A 22,512-nucleotide genomic window follows, 5' to 3' on the forward strand; every position below is an offset into this window, starting at 1 on the left:
CTGCACAAAACATGATGACAGGAGCAGCCAGGGTTCCACCAAGACATCCCACTCCCTTAACCAATCACTCCCGCTTTTCATCTGGACTCAGGAGGGAGGATTTGGACATTCCCTCATTGTTATTTTTAAATTAGGTTGATGGTAATAATTAACTGTGGTTTTAATGGAAATACAGCCCGGCCCTGAACGTCACAGTCTAATTTGCATATTCAGAGATGGCCCCTTCATTCAGGGGTCATGCTTAGTCAGTGTCGCTCAGGATGGAAGCGGGTTTGCTTGGAGATTACAAATTAAAAGAGTGTCCATTCTTTCCTGTAATCTGCCCATGGCTGTTTGGATAACCTCAGTGGTCTGAAGCTTGTGTATAATGGGATGATTCATTAGCCAACCTAAAAGCAATTTTTTAATGAATTAACATTTCTGTTATGCCTCTTACATTGGCTTTGAAATCATTATGGATTCAAAGGCCCACTACTGAACATAATGTCGGCATGTTTCACACCTTTAGTATCAGAGATACTGCACAAGCATGTATGACTGTATAATATAAGAGATGATACTCTCTTTTCAGCATTTCAAGTAGTTCACTCAGGTAAAACAAGGATACAATCGTTTGGAAATTTGAAATAAGAGAGAGTGCCTGAAGCATCAAAGATCCTCGACTGAAGTGTGTGTGCTTGTGTGTGCGTGTGTGTGTGTGTGCTTGCGTTCGTGCCGCGAGTGTAAGAGAGGGAGGGAAAGAGAGAGGGAGGGAAAGAGAGAGAGAGAGAAAGATTTTACCACTGCTTGCCCACGGCAGTATCAAACATGAGCTACCGGAAGTTAGTTTCCCTTCAAAATAAACGACACAAAATAAGGCTCTAACTACTACTATCATAATAACACCACTTTCAGAACTGGCTGAAATTCAAAATGTGATGAAAATGTGTCTACATAACCACCACGTTTTTTTTTTATTCTTCATTCCCAAGCCTGGATTACTTACTAGGTTAAATCTGGAGTGTGTGTGGCTGGGCCGAAAAATAACTCTTACCTTCTTTAAATACATTAGCATTGTGCTTAGAAAATCGTTTTTATTTTGTTATTTTGAAGGGGTCTGGATAAAAAGTCGTTTGTTAATGTGTTTTGTCATTTTTGCCAGAGGACCCCTGTGAATTAATCAGCCCCTCTTAGCATTGAACAAATGTGAGCACCTGTTCGTCTTTGGGTGTCTTATTTTGAAAGTACAAAGCGGAAGTTGAAATACAATGCCAAATTGACGGGTGCGTGAATAGTTCCCTCTCCTCTCCCTGTCTCAGCACTTGCTCCGAGGACGTGTGGATGTGCTGTGCGGTCCTCGGTGTCTCCGTGGCGCAGGACAGGACGATCGCCACACCTACAGGGACGCACTTTTTCACGGCTTCAGCTCTTCGTCTGTGTCCGCTGTTTACCTGCGGAAACCTGTCAAGAGCCCGGACATTTAACAAGCTACTACTATCAACTGCCAGTCTCTCCACTTACATCAGTCTGACTGAGCCTCTGGAGTCCGGCTCTACTTCTCCCGCTGATGCCAGTTGAACGGGCTGTGTTGTAAACGCTAATTGATTTGGGAATATCTGGAGCCGCAGTTTTATCGATTTGACATCGGATACAAGTCGGATCAAAGATGGGGATCAAAGTGTAGTGCCGGTGAGTAGCGTATACAAGCAAGGTTACCCCACTACTACAATATTAGCATATTGAGATTTCGCTCACGCCCACAGCCCGTGCGCGTGCCTACGCGTGACCGTGCGAGTGTGTATTTGTGAGCGCGAGAGGTTTTAGGATGCTTTGTAACCAGCCTTCCACGCACAACCGTCTATTAACATTGTGTCGTCACAGTTCGAACTTTACTAGCAACAGTGATGACATCATAATTCCTTATCTTGTTAGAGATACTGGAGCGCCGCCTGCATCACTTTACTACGATGAAGGCATCACAGTCTGTGGCGTGAGTCAGCGGTGTTCAGGGCTGTTTAAAGGGCGTGTGAGGGGATTCAGCTCATCGTGGGAGCTGGAGTCACTGCGTCTTCAGCCTCTGACACATTTATGATAGAGAATGCATGATATGTTCGCAGGTGACGTTGTAAAAGTCGATTGATAGCATTGAAAACAAAGACAGTAGCCACTGATAACTCTGGAAAATGTCACATGTTCTACTGTTGTTGACAGGGTTTGGTTAACTGGCTTCATGCAAAGCTTATCTCATTTTGTGTAATAATTAACGTGGGAGTAAAAGATCTGTCAACGCAGTGCTGATTTCCTCACATACTGGCTTTGCATATGTAAAGGTGTTATTTTTCCTCAGATACTGCACAGAATGAACAGGTGTGGCACTGTTGACATTTTATTTTTCATTGGGTGTGAAAAAATCTGCATCATCCACTGAGGTGGTAAGCAGCCTTTTCACCCAGGGGCGATGTAGCAGCTTGCACCGCTCACCAACACAAACCAGAAGGATTTGTTATCTGTCTCTTGCAGCTTATTGCAAGGTGCATGAAAGTAACTCCGGCTCCGTCAGAAACCAGTTAGGTGGGGGAGAAATTCTAGCCTGCTCGAGGTTGTTGATACTACCAGTAAATCTGCTTCTTCTTTTCCTGATGCTCGCTCCCACGCCCTCAACTCTGGTGTCCTCCACGCCTCAGTCAGCCACCGCCGCACCTCCCAGCCCCCAAGGAGTGAAGCACTGAAGGGGCATCGCGTTTCGTGACTGCGCTTCTCTCAGCAGCTTCACTTGCCGTTTTCTTAACTCATGCCCTGCTTTGTGTTTATCTCCCCTCTCCGCCTGTTTTGGATGATACCCTGGGAAATGTGTAGTTGCTTACTCTCACCTTGACTGGCAGTATGTGCTTGTGCATGCCCAGAGGGGGTAAAAACAAACATTTCTCCTTGTGTGTCGTGCTTACTGAATGAGAGGTTCCTTTGTGAAAAGAGCAAATCTCTCCTTTGACTCTCTTGCACAAGATAATCACTGAATTATTCTGATCCTGTACCGTCATTAGCACACTTTGACTTTGTCCTCCAGTGATCAGGACCCTGTGCAGCACTTTGCTCCACCTCCTCTTCGGCTCATCTGTGCTGAACCCATAAAGCCTCGCTATCCTTGGCAGTAGAACGGCTTTGCATTGAAATGACAGCCCGCTCTAACAGTACAGTAGATAGGGGTTGTAAAGGCATGAGTCACACTAGTTAGGGTCTGTCAGAAGTCTGCAGGTACAGACACAGACTACAGCACATGTTCCCAATTCAGGCCAAGTCTGCAGAGAATAACAGGTGTGCTGTTAATGAGGGCAGCGTTTGGTGTGACGTGAGAGTGAGAGAGGCCCAGAGAGTGAGGCCAGTCATTGTGAGGGGAGAGAAAGAGCGAGAGGGTGCAGGGTCTGTCTGGGGCGGGTCGACAAGGAGGTAAACACAGGAGCTGTTAGTCTGGTAGCAATGACAGCTTTATCACCGCCACACGGTTTATGGCCGTGTGTGTGTAAGGGGGAAGGGGTTTGTGTGTGTGCGTGAATCATACATCACACGCTATACTCTGCAGACATGACAGAATTCCACTACTGCCTTGTGGCAGGGCGGTCAAAACAGGAATCTACTACAGCAACCTACAGGCAGGATGTTTTTTTTCTTATTATTATTGTATGATCAATCGCTTTTCTTTCCCGGGATAGGCTTGAAACCCATCCCCCAAACCTACCTGTGTCCGGGGGATGTATGAGTGATTAGTCAGCAGTGAACATTCTTTAGTTTTCCGTTTCTTTGTGCTGAAGCCAACACGTTTTTTAAAACACGTCTCATCGGGAAATTACATCAATAGAAGGAACAAAAATAGAAAGGGAAACTCCCCCTTTGTACTTTCTCATTTCTATTTTTGTGCATCATCTCAGCGTTCTCACTAAACAGGGAACTTCTCAGAGTCTCCTACATTTAAAGTCTTCACAAAATGTTCCCCAGTTCCACTTGATTGTCGAGTATCACCCTCAGCCCCGGCAGCAGCTCGATTGAAAAAGGGGACAGAACACGGTGATGGCCTGTGTACCTGACAGGCCTCCGGATGTCCTTTGGCTACTCTGCAGCTTTGCCACTGACACCGGGATGATAAGAGCGATCTCGCTGATGGGCCGAGGCAGACAGGGTTCAAATGTGCAATCACTCCGTCACAGGCGGCTGCTCTGTCAGCGGAGAAACAAGGGATTTTGATGGAATAAGAGAGAGAAGAAGGGGTGTTACAGAGGGGACTCAACAGGCATCTCATTACCTCCCAACAGGAGCTTTGACTCCATGGAAACGCTGTGTGCTCTGCAGAGCTGGTCTGAGCTGCCTCCACATGGCCTGCATGCTGTCAGAAGGGCAGCTATTGACAGGCTGTTTTTATAGATCGGCCCGGTCAAAAAAGCAATGGAATATGATTAGATCCCTGGTGTTTGCAATAAACCACAGGAGTAAGCACTCTCCATCAGATATTGGGCCCAAGTAATGACAGTTTTATCAGAGTTGTATTCAGTGTATCGGGCTTTGGAAATCCTCCAGGTACGAGGTGAGCGGTGTGTCACCTGTGTAGAGAGAGATAAAAAGTTCCCAAACAATGCAGTCTGAACTTTGCCATCGCAGCAGATTTCTTTGGAATAAAACCTCACTATTTTTGTTGTATCGACTGAGTTGTTCCCATAGCAACAAGTATTAAGAGCTGTCACTTACTGGCTGCTTGTTCACATTTATACTCCTCCTTCCTCATTCTCTGTACAGATACATTTTTGGAAATTGTGTGCCAGAATTTTTTCAGGCAATGTTCTTGTGCTCAGATTAGATTACACTTCTGAGATGTTTGGCTCCTTTCATTAAAATAAAAAAACATGTTAATGTTCTTAAAGTTAAAGGTACCCTGTCATAGTGCTATGGAGCAATGTTTTGAATGTCTTGGTTCCTGCTTTGGTTGTGCTCTGTGGATGCACGCATGGCATGCTATGTCCGACAACTTCCTTTTACTCGTTTATAAACTACCCTGCTAATCAGCAGTAATCAACAGCAGAGAAGTGGAGCAGCTCGTCGACAAAGGCAGTAATGAAGGCGAACGATAGCTCATGAACATGTATTTAAAATAGGTCAATCAGGATTTGAAATAGGTAAATCAGCTTTAAATGTTGGAAGGAAAGGAAGGAAATTAAGTTTGTTAGACATTAAGGATACACACATCAGGTAGGGCAAACTCAACTGTTTATAAGTGGAAATTTGAGGCGGAGCTGGAAACACAGCTGACTTTAGAAACCTTGGACACAGTAGGCCTGGACTATCCTTATTTACTTTAATGACATGGTTTCACTTTAACGTGGGGGTTTATTTTAGCATTTAATGTCAGAGTAGGCTGGTAAAATCCCTATTTAGATAATGATATTAGCATCATGCCCACTGGAAAGTCCCCTGACAATCTGTCAACAGCCGACCGCTGTGGAGGAAGACTGCTGCGGTCCGTCAATGCATAGGAAGCATGAATGCATCATGAATCTGTTTGCAAGAATGAGATATTTAAAATGTGTTAGTGTCCAAACGTAAATTTGAAACAACCAGTTTTGGATAATGAAGCGCCGATTCTGACCTTTTGTCTCTAATCATATCAAAACACACGAGGCATGAGTTGTGAACGCGCCACGCTGTGACATCTCTCCACACTCCTTAATGCGCTTCGACGCCGCGCATCAGCGGGGACGCACCGCGTGGCCGGCCTCTGCCCGTGCGGGTTGTAATGAGCAGATAGACGTACTCTAACAGGAGAGGAGGCGGCCATGATGAAATGAGTCTGGATATTAGATTTGCATCTTTTACGGTCTCGCTTGTTCGTTTGCGACGGTTATTGTGCATGTTTGATTGAGAGTAATACAAAGCTGAGTGGGTGTTTGGATGAACGGTTTAAATTGAGGGAGCTGCACGTACACATTGTTTCATTCATCCTTTCTGTCCGGATGCTCTTTATCACTCCGCTCTTCTCTTCCTTCCCATTTTCTTCCATTCACTCGGGGCACTGGTAATTCCTCATAAGTGGCACTTGAGGCAAAATTATGCCTGTTTAGAGACAAAATCGCTCTTGTCCGATTCCCCTCAAAGGAGCATCGCATCAAGGGTGGTTGTAAATTGGAGTATCATGAATAATGCATGACTGTTTTTTAAAGCATTATGACCAATATGAGTGACACATTCAGGGCACTCGATGCTCAGACACGTGCTGCGAGCCCGCTAAGAGACAACCTGCGCTCAGCTCCAATTATTTTTAAGCAACATGATGGATTGCCCAGACGCATCACATGTCACAGGCCTTCAATTCATATTCACACACCACTTTCATCCACTCTGAACAGGTGGAATAGACTCAGGAGTGTGTTTTTTTTTTCGCACATGTGAAGTGGTTTGAAACAGACGTCAGAGGATAATGCTCAACCTTTAGAGCCAGCCTCAGATGCAACACACTTTCTCTCAGGCTTGTGCTTCTGTGCAATGATTGAGTCCATTTAAATGCAAATATTAGCCTGGTAATAGTTTGACTTGTGCAGTTTCCCTTCTGTCGAATAGTCTTTGCATCTAGCTTTATCACTCTGTTTTCAAAATGTGAGAAGACATTGAAGCACAGCCGCGCCTCTTGGACAACAGTAGGACAGATGGTTGTTTTCGCACTGAAGGAATGACTTCACTTGGACTTAGATACACTTTGACTCTCTCAGCCCGAGCACACACACACAAACAGAAACCCAAACAAATACATGCACACAACTGTGTCCAAACACGCTCAGGAATGAGGCTGGCTGCACACGTGCAGAGGGTGTGTTCACGGAGAGAGAGTCCCCGGTGGGCTTCACATCGGGATGATGGAGCTGGTGGGAGCGTAACAGGTGCCAGGATGTGAGTGTGACCCCGCTCAGACAGAACAGGGGGATTCCAATAAAAGGGATTTGGGAAGTGTGTCCCTGTTAAGGCGTGAGTGTGATTCCCATCCTCTGTTGTCTCATACCACAGAGAGGAGCTGGGGAATGGGTGGGGAGCTGGAATGCCTCGACTGTAACTCAATCCTGTGTTTGGCTGCTGTGTGGGTGCAAGTGTGCATGCATGTGTTCCTTTCAAGACACAATGAACTCATTTGTTTTCAGCCGCACTCCTCCCTTAACACACACGCCATTAACCGACAGTGGTGCACCGGTTACATTTCGTTGTGTGCGGTGACATATGTGTGGTATTTTGCGCTCTCTCTCTGTTGTCGGCGGTGCCAGGCAGTCGCTGCGCAGCTCAGCGGCCAGATTGGCTCAGCCCCTGGACCTCGGCATTCAGTGTGGACGCCAATACACTTTTGGGCTCCTGTAGAGACTGGGGATGATGGCAGGGGCAGAGGGCCAAGAAGCCTCCCATGCCAGCAGCTCCCACTGGGAGAGCAGGCTGCTGCGGGGCCATCTGTAGAGGCGTCCTGACTGGGAAAGTAGGGCGTGGAGAGGGAGACGAAGGAGGAGGAGGAGGGGACGCATCGGAGGGAGATGGGAGAGAGAGGCTGATGACAAAGAGGTGTTTACTTTCTTTTAAGCCCCCGCCTTTATGAGAATACCCATAATATTATTGTCTCTAGTCGCATCATTTCAGCTTTCAAAGAACACTGAGGAAAATTTAGGCCAGAGCTGCAATACTCTGAGGTGCACAAAACAGTGTCAGGCCCAAAAATACGCCAGGATCTGCTTTTTTAGAGCGCACTCCCAAAATAGAAGAAGAGTGGAAACTGTAATGTGTTAAAGGAGCGACATGTGGATCCTGAATTAGAATGGAAGTGTTAGAGTGTGTAAATCAGGGGAGGCATATGAGGGAGTCTGCGATGGAAAAAAAACAGGGTTCAGCGAGTCTGGTAGGAGGGGAGTTTAACATTCATAGAGCCTTGGCTGTCTGCGCACTACCCTGGGGGGAACATCGCCCTCTCCTATCATTTCTATCTTATTCCTGCACTCATCGCCTCCCAAAGCAAGGTAGGGGGGATGCAGTTTTTACCTCAGTGTTTTTACCTTTAACTGTGATCTCTGACACCAGGCAGCAACCACAGACACAAAACAAAGTGTTGCTGCAATACCCAGACCGGATATTTGCTGTGGCTCCTGACAGTGTGCGGCTCCTCTAAGAATAGCATTGCATCATGGCTTGGTTTCACTCTTGCTTTGTGGTGTTTCTTAGTATTGGTATGCTGTGTCCTTTCAGTTAAAAACAATTGTATTCAGGGACAAAGACATAAGCAGGCCCAACCCAGAAAAGCACGACACAATATTACAAAATTCTGTAAAATAAATGTTTTGTTTTTTCCTGTAAAGCGATCGAACATTTAGGAGAGAGCTCAACTACTTATCAATTCATACCAACACGCCTCTTTAAAACATGACTCAATGGTGATCGAGCCTATGGCCCACTGATGAAAGCCTTTGCTTGCTGGGTGTTTGTGGCGAGTTTCGCGGAAAAAATCACAAGCTCAGTTAGTGACGCGTTTTCCATCACCCAGCAGTGGTTGGTCAGAGAGGGTAGGCGGAGCTAAGAGGCTGCTTTTCCGGTCTCTGCAAGTGTTGGGAGTAAACAGTAATCTACTATGGCTGAACAAACAAAGAAAAGATCGACGACTACAGATACAACTTCAAAAATAAGTGAAAATCCAAAGAAAAAGAAACAAATTCGACGCTCAGATGAAGGCAAACCGTCTAAAAAGGAAAGCGACCGTCAGCGAGGAAAATCAAGAGTTACAACCGGAGCCAACCGTGGACGTCACACATGCAACACTGTCTGGATATCTGGGAAGTGTGCTCCTGCAATAACCGTTTATTGCCATAGGTGCTGCCAAAGAGAACAAATCTGAGACCTTCGCAATTACAACTTTAAAGTCTGTTAAACATGACATTTTGTGGATAACGTCAGCAGAAAAACTGCTCTTTCTCATCCAAACGCAGACATTTTTTACAGTTTTTTAGTTTCTTTATGAAGGATTTCGACAACTTCTGCTGCTACAACACTCATATAAGTCTATTATACAGACCTAGAGGCGAGTATGTTGTCCTTAACTTTAATTTTTGTGATGATGAATAGACGTGGCCAGCAGTACCAGTGAATCAAAGTCACCTGTGACTGTAATGGATATTTCAAAGACTTTCTTTAGAGCACCTTTTTTTAAATGTCCCGAACTGCAGACAAGGTTGATATTCACGCTTGAAACTGAGCCAAGCAACAGAGCACCACTAGAACAATTACCCCATAGTGGCTTTGGATCCATGTGCCCCCACCAAGCAGCCTTAAGTCTTCACCTTTGACCTCTGACTCCTTAATGATAGAGGTCAGACAGTGTTTGATTAGTCCTGAATAAGCCTCTTCAGTCTTAATGGAAAGCAGCTTCTAATGCTGATTGTCGTCATCCATTAACCCCTTAATGGCAAAGAAGATTTGTCAGCAGCTATGTCACCATATCCTGAAACGCACACACGCAAACACGCACACAGGTAGGTGTGAGTAATACCATCTATGTGGCTGAACAGGTTCTGCGGAGACGGAGGTGACTGTTACAATCCAGAGATTAACACAGTTATGAAGCAGTTTGACAACTTAAAGTTTCTCCATCGTGTCAGGAATGTCATTGTTTCATCAACACATAGCACACACACGCACACACTCACACACACACACAAGAGACAGTCAAAGGTGCTGATAAAGAATGTGTGTCTCCAGACAGTGCCATTCTGTTAATCATGATAGAACAAAGCAGGCGGATCCCCTGATGGCAACGATAACAGGCTGACAGAATCACAACACACACACACACACACACACGCACGCACACACACATGTACACCGAAAGGGCCCTGAACAATGACACTCCCCCAGCTGTCTAGACAGAGTGCAGGCTGCCGTTGGCTAGCTGCTGGAGATCTCAGGGGGGATTAGAGCACAGACCACTACACTCACCTGTTCTCAGCTGCTTGTTTCTCAATGTGCTTTTTCATGCAGCCTTGATGCGACGTGACAGGCGCAGAGGGAGCTGGGTGTATCATGAGGTATGCAAACAAGTTAGACACGGAGTACAGCTGGGGATGACTTCTTGTTCACCTTGTAGGAAAAAAAACAGCACAGGCTTTTAAGATTAAAAAAAAGAAGAAAAGTAGTAACATTTTCTTGGAAGTAGCTGTCTAGTTAAGTTTGCCTTTTCCAGTCACAAGTCTTTTTTGGTGCAGTTCACCAGACATGTTAAATTACACTGCAAGGAAAAATGAGCAGTTCTAGCCACTGATGTTTGACTCCAAAGTTATCTTTAGGAACATTGCAAAACAAGTCCAAAGTCATCACAGAAATAGTTGTTGTTGCTACAAAGTCTAGACAACAGAAATCTGCAGAGAGACTGACATTTGAAAATGGAAATCTTGCACATGCAAATGTGTGTTTTTTTTTATTCAGTGCAGCAACATTAACCCTTCCTCACGTCAATACACTCTGGGCCTGACCTGTAGCGTATGTCTGCTAATGTTAGCAAACCTTTGTATTAGGCACTTTGTACATGAAGGCAGTAAAGATCCCACCAGGAGTACCGTTCAACTGGTTCTCAGTCAGGTCACATGATGATGATTTATTTAAAAGATTACAACCCAGATTAAGCATTGCACTCCTGTTACTCTGACTCATGGACTCATGATTACAAGCAGACTTCTTCCTTTCCTTGTCAACACTGGGCGCCTACATTACCCTCAGTGTAATGCTGACAGCCCACTCTGAGATTCAGGTGCGTTATGCTAGTAGCAGCTAATGTAGCCTCGAGCCTCAAGCAGCGGTGGGGAGTGATTTGCAGAGTCCTGCTAACCTTACTTGTTAAACAAACTCCACACCCTAGATTGTTTTCTATTTCAGACTTGTAGTCTTGTGACTCAAATGACATCACTTAAGGCAGTTTATCAGATTTAGGGCAGCTCCCAGTTGAGCCACAAAAAGGTTTCTTAAAACTTCTTCTCATGCAGTTTTTCTCCAAGACCTGTAAACAGATTTAAAATGCATCAATGTAATTGTTAGCATCAGTTTTTTCACATTTCGTTTCACATCCAAACTCTGATGACTGTTCTATCATGCGACATACACACGTCTGTAGAGGAGCCACCTGACTGACATCTGCTCACATGCTACAGACTGTGAGGTATCGACCGACACAGACGCAGAGCTGTGATGAAATGATGAATCAGAGCCGGAGAAACGCCGGAGGGCAGAAGCAGGAGAGCTGAGGAGGAAGCAAACCGGGAGAAATAAGGAGAGTGAAGATTATCACAAATGATAGAGGAAGTCATTGCCAGTGCGGGCACGTAGTATAAAACCCTCAGTCACTGCCATACATATATGAATACAAACACTCTGGCAGGCTGGTATGTGATTTTATGCATGAGATGACTCACAGATAAACTCCTGGATTTGGTCTCTTAGAGCTGTGCAGACTCTGTCTTCCCGTCAGTCCTAGCACACAGGAAGTCCCTTTAAGTTACAGTAATGCGTTTCTATTGCATCTGTGTTGTTATTAAGGCTTGTTGGATTTGTCCATTTCTCGGTTTATGAGGTCATTTCTTCTTTGTTGCTGCATGTTGTAATCCAATCTAGAGGAGGTCGCTGCAAGGATACCCGGGGCTGCCCCTTTAAGAGCCTAATCTTGACAGTGACAATCACTTTTATAAGAGGAAAACAGCTCAAATGCTCTATAGAGGAAATTTTAGATATGGTCCTAATAATCCCTGCGAACAGGCGATTTAAAACTCAAGGTCAAGGCATTGAGAGTTATATGAGTTATGTTTCTCTAAGTGAGAGTTTTCGGTGTTCAGCTTCAGTGTTTAGTTTGATGCAGCTCTGTCAAATCTGCCTTTTGTCCTCTCACAGGCTTTTGTCACAGTTTCACAGAGTTTTGTGCGAAAGATGAAGAGCAGAAAAGAAGAAGTCCTCTTTAACCTCAATATATCTTATGAGAGATGTGTCTGTGGCTGCCGGCGATATGTAGGAAGGAAGGCTGTCAGAACTGCCCACAGAAAGACTCCCCATCCCCCAGCCTCAAGTGCTTCTCTCTCTGTTGGTGTCTGGGTGTGTAAAAGTGCATGAATAAGTGTGTAAGGGACCGGGGAGAACAAAAGAAAGCTGAGCCCCGGACACAGGAAACTTGAGACATGCGCTTGTGCTTTAGCAGTCAGTGTGAGCTTGACCTTTCACCCCAGGGAGCAATGACACCCAGGAGGCTGATCGGCGAGTGGGGGAAGGGAACCTGAAGGTCAGCAGAGGATGAAACGATTGCTGGACCATTCTTAGGTTTCCTCCACTGTTTAGGATGTGGCCACATTGTCCTTTAACAGACTTCATTTGTTACTGCTTTGGAGTTGTATTATGTTTGGTGTGTTTATTAAAGTGTACATATTTTAATTAGACTAATTCTGCTTTCTGAGCCGCAAACAAGAGGAAGAATTTGGCGTGTAAAATTACTTCCTCTGTGTTGCTCAAGGTCTCGCTGTCAGCAAGTGGTTTTGCCGCTTTGCTCGTGACTTCTGCAGGCAGAGAGGCTTTGTAACGCTGCACTCGCCTGTAGGCAAACAGAGACTGCAGTCGTCCTCTGTCCCCCTGAGTGATTCAGGTAGACGCAGAGACCAGGTTCAGCTATAGAGCAGGAGCACAGCCAAGTTTAATTGTCAGATCAATGTCAATAAGACACAAAAATCGGGACTAAATGTTGTTTAATTTAACCAATATTTTCATCTATCCTTGCCACATTACAGCTAACAACAAAGGGGTTTATTTGACTCATCAGCTACATGTAGACGGGTGATGATGAGTGATGATGATAATTGCACCCTGAGGATCATAATGCTCTCTGTATCCGTTGTATCACTACTCGAGCGCACTGTACTGTAAGTGCTCCTTTCCACTACAGCAGCTGTGTTGGTCCATTGAGAGAAAGAGCATGTTGAATTTTTAAAATGTGTAACCCAAAGCATCCTTAAAGGGACAGACACACACGGGGCAGGGATGGAGGCCCGGCGATCGCTTTCAGGCAACAACTGTCTCTGAGTGACCCACATTTTCTTTCTCTCTTCCGTCTTGTGGATGTGGGAGAGTGGGGCAGCTGTTTGGAGGTATTCTGTATCCCTTCTGTATCCCACGGTGATGGCAGTGGGTCATCAGTTGGATGGAAGGACTGGATTCTTGTTGAATAAGAGCAGATAGGAAATGTTACACGCATGAAACCTAAGTCTGAAAGTGTGTTGGGGAATTCAAGCTGATGAGAAAGCTGTGAAAGTAAGAGAGACAGAAGTTGTTTAGTTCAGTTATAATGTCGTGCACATAAAAGTGAACAGCTGACGTGGACTTGACAAAAAAGAGAACAAAGGTTCCCTTCCTCAAACAAATAAAGCCCACTTACTGATCAGAAATGGAAGACATATTACCGAAACATGCAACTCTATAAATGTTACATAATTAGTAGTCTTGTTCAGTTTCAGGAAGTCACATTAAAGTAACCAGTTCGCCGATTTTCGATTACAGAGAACAGCAGCTTTGACTGACAGTGGCTTTTTCCAGGCGCCAATTGCTCCTTTAGATAAAAAGTCTGTTCCTCTTCAGGGAGGGATTAAACCTGCTTGTTTTACTTCACATATGCTCCACACTGTCAGAGTATGTTTGGGAGAGTCTAGCTTCAGATAGAGCCTTAAATGTCAGAAATCAGAAACCATCATTTACCTGGTTTTAGGTTAATGATCATGTGACGATAACAAACAACAACAGTGCAGTGCTAGCGGAGAGTGTGATGCAAGTCAAAGCTAGCAAAAACTAAGCATTAATATGCAGAATTTGAAATGGGATCAGATCATGTTATGATGTTGGATGTCCAGACTAAACGTGGGTGAAGTTTCAAATCTGTAGGTAAAAGTGTGTTAGAGTAATCCCCAGGCTTCTCAGCTCAGTCTGCAGGCTGCTGTGAACGCCAGGTTTCACACAGTTTTTTCTACACGCTGCACTTTGTGATGTCACAAAGTGCAGCCTCAGCAGGCTTCAGCGAGCTGGCAAATCAGAAGAAAGCAGGCTTGTAGGGGCGTCCTTTTTCAAAACTGTAAAATATGCTAAGCTACACCACAGGTGTCACAGAGTAAAATATGACGCTTGAAATTAGAATAATAAAGTTTCATCTCTCTTATCATGGACAGTCCATGCAAAATGTTATTTATTTTTCTCCTTACTAAACCAAACTACTAACATTAAGATGCTTGACTTTTTAAATTCCCCTAACCCAGCTGTATCTCTCTCATTTCTATATTTTACTGACAGATTTTCTCTCTGTGTGTTTGTGTTGTAGAGAGGAATGCCCCAGACTGTGTGCTCAGGCACCATGTTCACCACTCCCAGTGGCTTCAGCCCCCATCTGGCCTGTGCTGAGCCTGGGGAGGAGGAGGAGGCCCCACAGGAGGGCCCGGAACCCGGGGCATGCCTGGCCGATGGGCCCCCGATCACCTCCGCCTCCCTGGACACCCTGATCCAGAACCTGGTCCCCACTGCTGATTACTACCCCGAGGTAAACAGAAACACACTGCATCAGACAGTTGATATCAGTGAGATCATCAGCCTCATGTGTCTGTTTAAAGTGCTGCTCTGCTTCTTTTAATCACAGAAAGCCTCAGTGTTTGTTATTGATGTAGCGGCAGTATCTTAGCGAGTGTCTCCCTCTGTCCTTTGACAGAAAGCCTATGTGTTTACCTTCTTGCTGAGCGCTCGTCTGTTCATCCCTCCTCCCGAGCTGCTGGCCAGGGTGTGTGAGCTGTGCATCAAACAGCAGCAGCTGGATCAGAGCCCACTCGATACGGTGAGCACTGCGCCTTACACGAATACAAAACTCCTGCGTGAAAATGCACCCAGAAAGACCCAGAAAAAGCATTAAGACATGCTTTTATTCTGCATTTACACAGCCACTGTTTTTCGCCTGATTGCCAACTTTACGTTAAGGTTTTATTTTGCTCAAGGAGCCGCAAATATTCACCACACTGAACCACTGTTCTTCTTCACAACAGGCAAAAGTGCGCAAGTTTGGTCCCAAGATCCTGCAGCTGCTGACAGAGTGGACGGAGACGTTCCCGTCTGACTTCAGGGACGACAAGATGGTCGGACACCTTAAAGACATCATCCACAGGATAGCTCCATGTGATGAGGTATATTTTACATTTTTAAGGGAAGCCTTATCTTCTTTAAAAAGCAAAGTCATCCTCTTGTTTCTACAGGATGATAGCTTGTGATGACCTGTAAGATGATTTAGATTTCTTAGTGTCGATGTTGCCTTAATGGTCGTTTATAAAGTGCAGTGATCTGCTGTGAGAAATGCTCCGATGGGGAACGACATTCAATTATCATCACTAGCAGTGTAGCGAGGTGATGGAGGGAGTCAGAGTGTCAGTGCAGGGTGAGTAGCCACAGCTCTGTGTTACACAATCTTACATTACAAGAGAGAGAGGAAGGAAGGATGTTAGAGGAGTGGCTCTTTCTGCAGCCTCCAGGGAAAAATCGAGAGAGGGAGATGGATGGAGAAAACAGGAGGGGGGGGATGGGATACAGGGCCAAAGAGAGCAGAGGAGGAGGAGAACGATAGAGTGGAGGAAGAATGGAGGGAGGTGAAGAGAGGACAGAGAGAGGGGAGGTTGGCAGGCGGTGATGAATGTGCTGCTATTTACAGATTGCTGTCTACAGTAAGGGTGTGTGTGCGTTCATACATGTGGGAGCTGTGGCCGCAGGTCATTTGTGAGACAGACTGACCTAACGGCCTGGGTGACCAGTCATCTGCAGGGAAACACACATTCCTGGACACAACACGCAGCACATCCCGGCTGCTGTCGTGAGAAAACCTGGAAAACACATTTTTATTTCAGACGACATTGTTCTCTTTATTTTTGGGCTCATTAAATAATTTCGAACACCATTAATTAATGTCAAAATGCATTTGCAAGCAGCCACACAGCAGCAGAAGTATAAAGAACAAATACCATGTAGGACTGTGGTAGGGATGCATGATATTAAAAACACGTTATCGGTATCTGCAGATTACGGCTTAAAAATGACTTCAGCATCGGCAGATATGCCTGAATGCTCGATGATTCCTTAAAAAAGCTTGACGTGATGCTACAACATTAACTCGGCGTGAGTGTGCGCGCGCACTGCCTGCGCAAAGTTATCAACAATATATAATAAAGACTAAAAAGTCACAGAAACTGTCAATGAACAGAAGTTAAACATCTTTCACAACTCTTAACTAGCTAACAGTTAGCTCACATTTTACCGGACTTAACAACATCAAACACGCTGAAAATACACTCGCGGCCTAAGCCGGCGCTAACAGAGTGTAACATAAACATCAGTGCAAAACTAACTTACATATTCATGGACGCACACACGATAAAAAGAGTCCGTCGGCGATCACTGATATCACCCTAGTAGGTGCAGTAAACAAGTCCGGGCATGTCTCCCTCAGTGCCGTGTTTCAGGGGGATGCTGCATTCAGGTGCGCTCAGAAACACGAGTGGTCAGACACGTGACCTTTTGTACAACGTCAAGCGTAAAGGGGGCAAGACGTCTGCAGTATGGCAGCTTTTAGCCACTACAATATGGGTAGGCATGATTTCAATTCCACTACAGGGGAGACTCGAGGAAAAAATAACATGTGCCTAATATATCCGTATCGAAATCAGCAAAAAGGGTTGGAAAATATCGGCATATCGGCATAAAATCCAACATCGTGCATCCCTACACTGAGGAACAGGTTGTGCATGGCTGTATAAAGAATGCATGCATGAATATTGCATGTATAATATACAGCCAGCTGCCTTTGACCTTAAAAGGATGTTACATATATTATGCACGATTACATTGTTATATAAATCATATCTACATGAAGTACGGGGTTTTGGTATTGCAGCACCAGCAACCAATGGGTTCTTTTGATTTATGCCTATCACTGATCTTAGAAGCATTGATACATTATTCATTCAAGTCATTATTGACAGCTCACCTCCTCTCCTCTCCTTTCCTTTCCTCTCCTCTCCTCTCCTCTCACCGCAGGCATACTGGAAAACCCTGAACCAGGTGCTGCAGAAGCTCAGCCAGAGGCTGGCCCTGATGAGCCAGGGGGAAGAGAGCATCGTCAAGGTCTCCCTCAACGCCTCCTCCATCTCTGACAAGCTGGTGGCCTTTAAAACCAAGCCTCCGCCCATCCAGAAGGACATGCTCTCCATCTGCAACGACCCGTACACACTGGCACAGCAGCTCACCCACGTGGAGCTGGTGAGGAGAAGAGGGGAGGGAGGAAAGTGGGGGTTAGACAGAGGTCAGGGTGAGAAATGATAACAAGGATGGACGAGGAGAAGTGGGAAGGATGGTAGATGGGGCAAGAGGAGAAGCTAAGGATGGTGGAGCCTGGGTGGAGTCCAAGTCAGCGTCATAACTATGGAATATAAGACGTCAAAAAGGCAGATAATATGGAGACAGAACAAAAGAAAAAGGAGAGGGGGTGTAACAGCAAACTAAAACTGGCAGGCTTACCCAACATTATGAAGTTGTAGCAATGTGAAGCACGCTGTAGTATAACCTTGATCATTACTTGACAGCTATTCAAGCACTCAGTGGCCTTCACTGTGTGTAATATAAAGGGAATAATGCAATGTAACATACATGAACAAAGGATCTCTGCAGCCTCCTCACATTGCATGCACAGTGCCTTCAGTCTATTCATGTGTGTCTTGATGTGAGCACGTGTATCTGGGGGTGGTTTTGTTTCTGTGTGTGTGCGCCTGAGTAAGCTTGTACCCTTGTCTGAGCGGTGACATCACCCCCAGAAGTCAGTGATGTGCCCGGGGCTTCAAACAAAGGGGATAAAAACCGCTGTGGATATATGTGACCTGACAGCTTCACACTCTGGCGCACACACACACACACACACACACACACACACAAAGGAGAGAGAAAGAGAGACAAAGACGGGCATGTACAGTGCACACATGCAAGAGTATCTTTTGTAGGATTTAGCAACAAGCTAATTCTGGATAAGAAGAATAAAAAGGCCGTTTCTCGTGTGTGTGTGTGTGTGTGTGTGTGTGTGTGTGTGTGTGTGTGTGTGTGTGTGTGTGTGTGTGTGTGTGTGTGTGTGTGTGCAGCACTGATTTGTTTTCGATTGTATCAGGACTTATGATGTCTCAAATGAGTCATTTTGATTTACACATGCATGTGACTGCACCGTTGTCTTTTAATAGAACCGAATATCATCTCGAGTGTCACTTTGAGGAAATATGACTCCACTGAGTCACGTCAATGAGTCATTACTTTCCCTTATTGATTGCCCTCCATTACTGAAATGAAAGAATTATTAATGGGACTACCCCAATCGGTTTGTGTGTGTGTGTGATTGTGTGTATCTGTGTGTGTTTTCCAGGAACATTTGAGTCATATTGGACCGGAGGAGTTCGTCCAAGCCTTCGTTCAGAAAGACCCGCTAGATGGAACCCAGGTAAACTTTTATTATCACCCTACCCTCTACTGCCTTTTTCTTCGAATTCAGTTCCTGCCTCTTTCCCTCGTCTCCTCTCCGGCTGTCCTTCCCCTACTTTTTTTTTCTCCTCACGCTCTCCATTGATCGTGTTATTTTCGCTTCCAGCTTGTCATCTCTGTCATTTACACTCACACAGGGGGTCAGCCTGTAGATAGGAAGCTAATTAGGATGAGAGGAATCCCAAATGGTAGCACTTCCTTTGCTGACTCGTGCGTGCTCGTGTGCATGTTTGTGTGTGTCATCAGCAGCCGTGCTTCGGCGACCAGAAGAAGAAAACCACCAACCTGGAGGCGTATGTCAGGTGGTTCAACAGACTGTGTTACCTGGTGGCTACTGAGATCTGCATGGTGAGTGGCAAATGTCGGCACGCCAGGTGCTCATTTATTCTAACTTTAGACGAAACAAAAACATATCCTCACTGTGCCAAAAATGAAGCGTATTAAAAGATGTTCCCTATTTATGCATATACTCTAGAATATATGCATGTTCAGATTTTTAACATTCAAGATGGTAATCTCTGGAGAAACCTAGTATTGTTGTAGAGTTTCATACCTATTAACAAAAAGAGGGGCAGCTCATACACTCAATTTGGTTGTTACAGAGCTTCACTTCCCCCTAACGGTTATTTTGTGTAACTACACTCTCATTTTCAACTATGGTTTAATGTTTGTGCTGGTACCTGAGAAGATGGATCAATTTCACTGCATAAATTTAAGTACATTTGTAACAACAATGTTGTTTTGCAGCCGGCGAAGAAGAAGCAAAGAGCCACGGTGATTGAGTTCTTCATCGATGTTGCCAGGGAGTGTTTCAACATTGGAAACTTCAACTCCCTCATGGCCATCATCTGTGAGTCTTCATTTTGCATTTGAGTATTATCACAGAGTATTCTGCAGCAGGACCTGGCATAAATAGTTACATTTGTTTCCTCCCTCAGCTGGTATGAACATGAGTCCTGTGTCACGCCTGAAGAAGACTTGGGGCAAAGCAAAGACTGCCAAGTTCTTCATACTTGAGGTAAACACACACAAAGATTCACTGACTGAGACATACAAGATGAAACAATGACTTGATATTGAAGGTGTTTTGCTTGTTGCCATTTGTTTTGACAGCATCAGATGGATCCTACCGGGAACTTTTACAACTACAGGACGGCCCTGAGAGGGGCCGCACATCGCTCTCGGACTGCCAACAGCAACAGAGAAAGGGTAGGGCCCTGCTTTTATTGTGAAAGCATGCTGGCAACAATTCAATCATTGATTTTCATCCTCACGTCAATATCTCTGATATCCTCCTGCCTGATTTCTCTTTTCAGATTGTGATTCCTTTCTTCAGTCTTCTGATCAAAGACATTTACTTCCTGAATGAAGGTTGTGCCAATCGGATGCCCAATGGCCATGTCAACTTCGAGGTGAGCCGGTCCCTCCTCTCCTGACTTTGCCTCTTTTAACCTCTTTTAACCTTATTAAAAACTTTAACACACGGTCATTTTGTTTCTTAGAAATTTATGGAGCTGGCGCGGCAGGTTGGGGAGTTCATGACATGGAAACAGGTCGAGTGTCCCTTTGAGGAGGATCGGGCCATCCTGCACTACCTCCATACTGCTCCCATCTTCAGCGAGGACGGTGAGAACCTGCTTTTATTTTAAAAAAATGTAATGAACTTGTTCGGTGAGGTTTTTGTTTTGTTGGTTTTTTGTCAATTTGCTCCAATCCTCGTCATATATTCCAATTTATTTTCTCTTTCTTCCTCAGGACTATACCTCGCATCCTATGAGAGCGAGAGTCCAGAGAACCAGGTAGAGAAAGACAGGTGGAAAGCACTCAGGTAAGAATGATAACACAAGTCGAATACTGTTGAGTGTGAATCAACAAACCGTCCTGCATTAAAGGGGCAGTTTGCCGATTTTCAACTTCAGTCCTATCATGTTATTGCGGGGAGCTAATGCCATTATGGTATAAAAAAAAATGCAATTTGGCTCTGTGCCTTTAGAGGACGCTATCCGCTTCTCCAATGGGCCCTGGAAAACCTCCGCCAGACTACGTAAAATGCGTCATCCGGTGGAGGCCAGGGAGCTTGCTAAACTACACTTCCTCAGTCTAGGACGCCCGCCTCCGATGTCATGTCTTGTTCACAATCGTCAATCGTGAAATTTAGACTGCAGACCTGAAGATTTTTTATACGATCCACCGGAATATTCTCGTCGTATTTCAGATTCTGTACCGCTCTGAGCCATTGGCTGCAGCGAAACGGTAGTATTTCACTCCAGTGTCTCTCGCTGGGCCGTTCCTTTCAGAGGGAGGGGCGCAATGCATGCTGGGTGTTGTAGGAATGTAGAATGGGCGAAACCACGAGCTGTTTGTACACATTTCTCCACAGCTATGGCGACAATTTCAAATATTATTGCTTCTATGATTACAGAGAACGCCAGCTTTGACTGACAGTGGCTTTGTCTAGGGGCGAATTGCTCCTTTAACCTTTCGTCTCTTCTCTCCATCAGGTCTAACGTTCTGGCAAAGACATGAGGCCCTGGCGGCAGCTGACCCTCCCACCAGCGAGGGAGTGTGTGTTCTCGTTGCACTAAAATGAACTGTGAAGGAACCTAGCTGGTACTTAGGTGTTTTTCTATGAAGAAATGATGAAAAAAAAAAGGAAATTAGATGAACGGGATTCATCAAGAAGAGTGTTTCAAAAAAAGAACACATCTTTAAAAGGGAATTAGAAAGGTTAAGCTATGGAAACTGGAGCAAAATGCCTTTGCAGCATATTAACTATCAGCGATTGAGGTACAGTATGTTGGAGAGGGATCCAGCCTCTCCGTTCTCCCCTCCCTCAATGTGTGTTTACTCTGTGAAGATATGTTTACTACTATAGCGAGTACAGTTACAGGGAAAACCACTTTATAAGATGAAATTCCTACCGTTACTATTGTTGTTTTTTGTATTTGCTCTCTCTCTTTTTCTCCCCCTTTTAGGCCTAAGCCTTGTCTAAGTATTTATTTTAACTTTATTTCCTTCACTTGTAATGTACTGTAATGAAACTAACGATGATGTGAAGGGCGCTGGCTAGCCCGTATCAACTTTTATAGCTCAACTGAAGGATTCTGGGAAGGCAGAAGAGGACATGCCTTGAGCATTTTACCAGTTCATCTCACGTGTACATTTATGTGTGTGCGTGTTAGTGATCCAGAAGTTCATGCATTCAATGTCTGTTCAGATTGTCATTGTCTTGTTTTGCATGAGAATGACTGGAGAAACCTGCCCATAGGTCATCTCATATTGTATTTTTATTTATTGTATTTTATTTGGGGACAGTGTTGGATGGGGGATACAAACTGTTTAAAAAATGTTTACTCCGTTTAAATTTATCGTGCCATTAATGCAGAACATCAGTATAGCTTAACAGGAGCCGGGCCAGGTGTAGATCGTGTACAGGTGACATTTACCCTCATCTTTCTGCTCTTCAGGAAGTTTTCTCTGACTGACATTCAGTTGTCTGATATATTTATGGAGATCTCTGTGCTGACAGATGTATAGTTTTTATTGTTACCTTCCTCTACTGAATATGAAGTCCAATGGCATGCAAAGACAGGTGTTGTTAAAGGGGCATTAAGAGAATCCACCTCGTAATGATTACTGCTGCAACAGGAAGTTTGCAGAGAAGATGAAGGACAATGGGGATTTAAAGGGAAGTTAAAGAGGGAAACGTGTGCCATATGAATCACTGGTTGTAATGACAATTCAGGTTCCTCTGACTTGAAATGTGTTGTTTGTTGTTTTGTGGGATCGTCACTGAGCTTTGTTTTTGGCGGTTTTGTTGTGATTCGGGAGCCTTTTTTTGGGGGGGGGGGGTTGGTTTGGGAGGAGAGGAGGGCTGTGGGGACGGGAAGGGGAACTGTGTAATTATAAGCTTTTTGAAAACAG

General features: G+C 44.9%; 1 protein-coding gene across 1 annotated transcript; it reads left to right on the plus strand.

The window, feature by feature from the left end:
- Nucleotides 1–1,319: 1,319 nt before the first annotated feature.
- Nucleotides 1,320–22,425, plus strand: LOC138597739 (ras-GEF domain-containing family member 1C-like). Its single transcript, XM_069669220.1, has 14 exons — nucleotides 1,320–1,668; nucleotides 14,363–14,578; nucleotides 14,744–14,866; nucleotides 15,072–15,209; nucleotides 17,107–17,328; nucleotides 18,473–18,547; nucleotides 18,838–18,936; nucleotides 19,336–19,438; nucleotides 19,527–19,606; nucleotides 19,702–19,797; nucleotides 19,905–20,000; nucleotides 20,091–20,214; nucleotides 20,344–20,416; nucleotides 21,090–22,425. The coding sequence occupies exons 2-14, from the start codon at nucleotides 14,369–14,371 to the stop codon at nucleotides 21,112–21,114; spliced, it is 1,464 nt and encodes a 487-aa protein (XP_069525321.1). The 5' UTR covers nucleotides 1,320–1,668; nucleotides 14,363–14,368; the 3' UTR covers nucleotides 21,115–22,425.
- The last annotated feature ends 87 nt before the right edge of the window (nucleotides 22,426–22,512 follow it).

The sequence above is a fragment of the Semicossyphus pulcher genome, unplaced genomic scaffold (genome assembly GCF_022749685.1).
Source record: "Semicossyphus pulcher isolate SPU_LCO1_2020_fin unplaced genomic scaffold, fSemPul1.0.p SCAF_2, whole genome shotgun sequence".
In the NCBI taxonomy this organism is placed as follows: Eukaryota; Metazoa; Chordata; class Actinopteri; order Labriformes; family Labridae; genus Semicossyphus; species Semicossyphus pulcher.